The 1,655-nt window shown below is 56.0% G+C and overlaps 1 protein-coding gene across 1 annotated transcript in view; it reads left to right on the top strand.

Moving 5' to 3' along the window:
- The window catches only part of HADHA (hydroxyacyl-CoA dehydrogenase trifunctional multienzyme complex subunit alpha), a 22,271-nt gene that overhangs the window by 15,776 nt on the left and 4,840 nt on the right, over window positions 1-1,655 (top strand). Inside the window, exon 15 of the mRNA XM_029965971.1 lies at window positions 1,498-1,638. Coding sequence (XP_029821831.1) covers window positions 1,498-1,638 — 141 coding nt within the window. The remainder of the gene's footprint in view (window positions 1-1,497; window positions 1,639-1,655) is intronic.

The raw sequence follows: 1,655 nt of genomic DNA on the forward strand, positions 1-1,655 counted from the left end.
TTGGAGTGCCCAGCCCTGGGGGTGTCCCAGGAAGGCCTGGCCGTGGCACTCAGTGCTCTGGGCTGGGGACAAGGTGGGGATGGGGCACAGGGGGGATCCATGGGCTGGGAGGGCTTTTCCAACCTCAGGGATTCTGTGACTTGGGCTGAGAGAATTCCAGCCAAGAAGACTTCAGTCATTTTAATAAACTGAGTAGACATAGGAGGGACTTGCCCTAATGGGGAAAGTGCTTTCTCCTTCCTGGAGAAAGCACTGACCTGGCAGCAAAAAGAAGTCAGTGGCTGGAAGCTGAACTCAGAGGTGCTGGGACTGAAGCCGTGGTCAGCCCTGGGATCAGCTCCTGAGGGGGTGGTGAGGGCTTCTCTCAAACTCCAAATGATTCATGTGAACAGGGTGCCAAGAGCAAGGTAGCAGAGGTTTGGAGCACAGGACAACTTCATCCCTTTGCTTGAAGTCCAAACAGCACATAAAGTATCTGCATCCTCCCCCCTTAGCCCAGGTGAGCACAGCTGAGCAGGAGCACTGTTCCTACATCCCTGAGGCAGGAGTGCAGGACCCTGCCAGGGGTACCCGGGGTACCTGTGAGCTGTCAGAGGTTCCTGCCACCCTCCTGAACCTCTTCCTAGTTTGCTGTCAGACCTTTGTTTCATCAGAAATGCCAACTGAGTCTCGTTTGTTCGTCCTTGCAGATAACATCCTCTTGCTGTAGAAATTGCCTGGGCAATGGCTCTTTATGTGGAAACTCGTAGGAAGTCAGTTAATTAATTAGTGCATTTTCTTTAATTAGTGTTGCAGTTTGCAGCTCTGCAAGGTGCCTCTGGCTTACACAGCCCTTGGGGCCAAGGGCAGCTGCCAGGAGGCACGAAGGTGACACGCTGATGGCACAGTCACATTCCCAAAGTGAGGCACACAGCCAGATAATCTGCACCTACCTGCTGCTCCCAGGGGGAGGCTGCACTTCCCTCTCTAATTAGTGTCTGGACAGGTGCCACCTCATCCCTAAATTCACTCCACCACCAGAAGCATTCACAGGCAGGACACAGGGACTGTGCTCGATGTCCCTGAGTGCTGCTGCAGTCTGAGCCCAGCAGCAGCAGCAGGTGGGGCTGCCCTGCCAGCTCAGGATCCCTGTGCCCTGCCAGCTCAGGATCCCTGTGCCCTGCAGGTCACACTGTGCCTGTCCTTTGCATGGGGACAGGTCAGCTGGGACTCACAGACAGCATTTGCTGCCAGATTGTAAAGTACAGAGAGAGCTGGGCAGCTCTTGGTGCTGTGAAGATCACACCTTGATCCTGAGACAGGATTGTGGGGCGTGTGCTGTGTCCTTGGGAAAACCGAGGAGAGGAGGGAGTTGGGGAGCATTCCTGCCACAGAGGGAGGGAGTGGGGTGTGGTGGGGGGCCCTGCAGCCCGTGCTGGCCTTCCCTCTGCACTTGACTCGCCCAGTTCTTCAGGGGACCAAAATCCACGTTAACCCCGAGCTCTTCCTCCTGCCCAGGTCATTGGGATGCACTACTTCTCCCCAGTGGATAAGATGCAGCTGCTGGAAATCATCACCACAGACAAAACCTCCCAGGACACGGCGGCTTCCGCCGTTGCTGTCGGCCTCAAACAGGGCAAGGTCGTCATCGTGGTGAAGGTGAGGGGACAGGGCAC

The sequence above is a fragment of the Manacus vitellinus genome, unplaced genomic scaffold (assembly GCF_001715985.3).
Source record: "Manacus vitellinus isolate BGI_N305 unplaced genomic scaffold, ASM171598v3 scaffold_128_pilon, whole genome shotgun sequence".
In the NCBI taxonomy this organism is placed as follows: domain Eukaryota; kingdom Metazoa; phylum Chordata; class Aves; order Passeriformes; family Pipridae; genus Manacus; species Manacus vitellinus.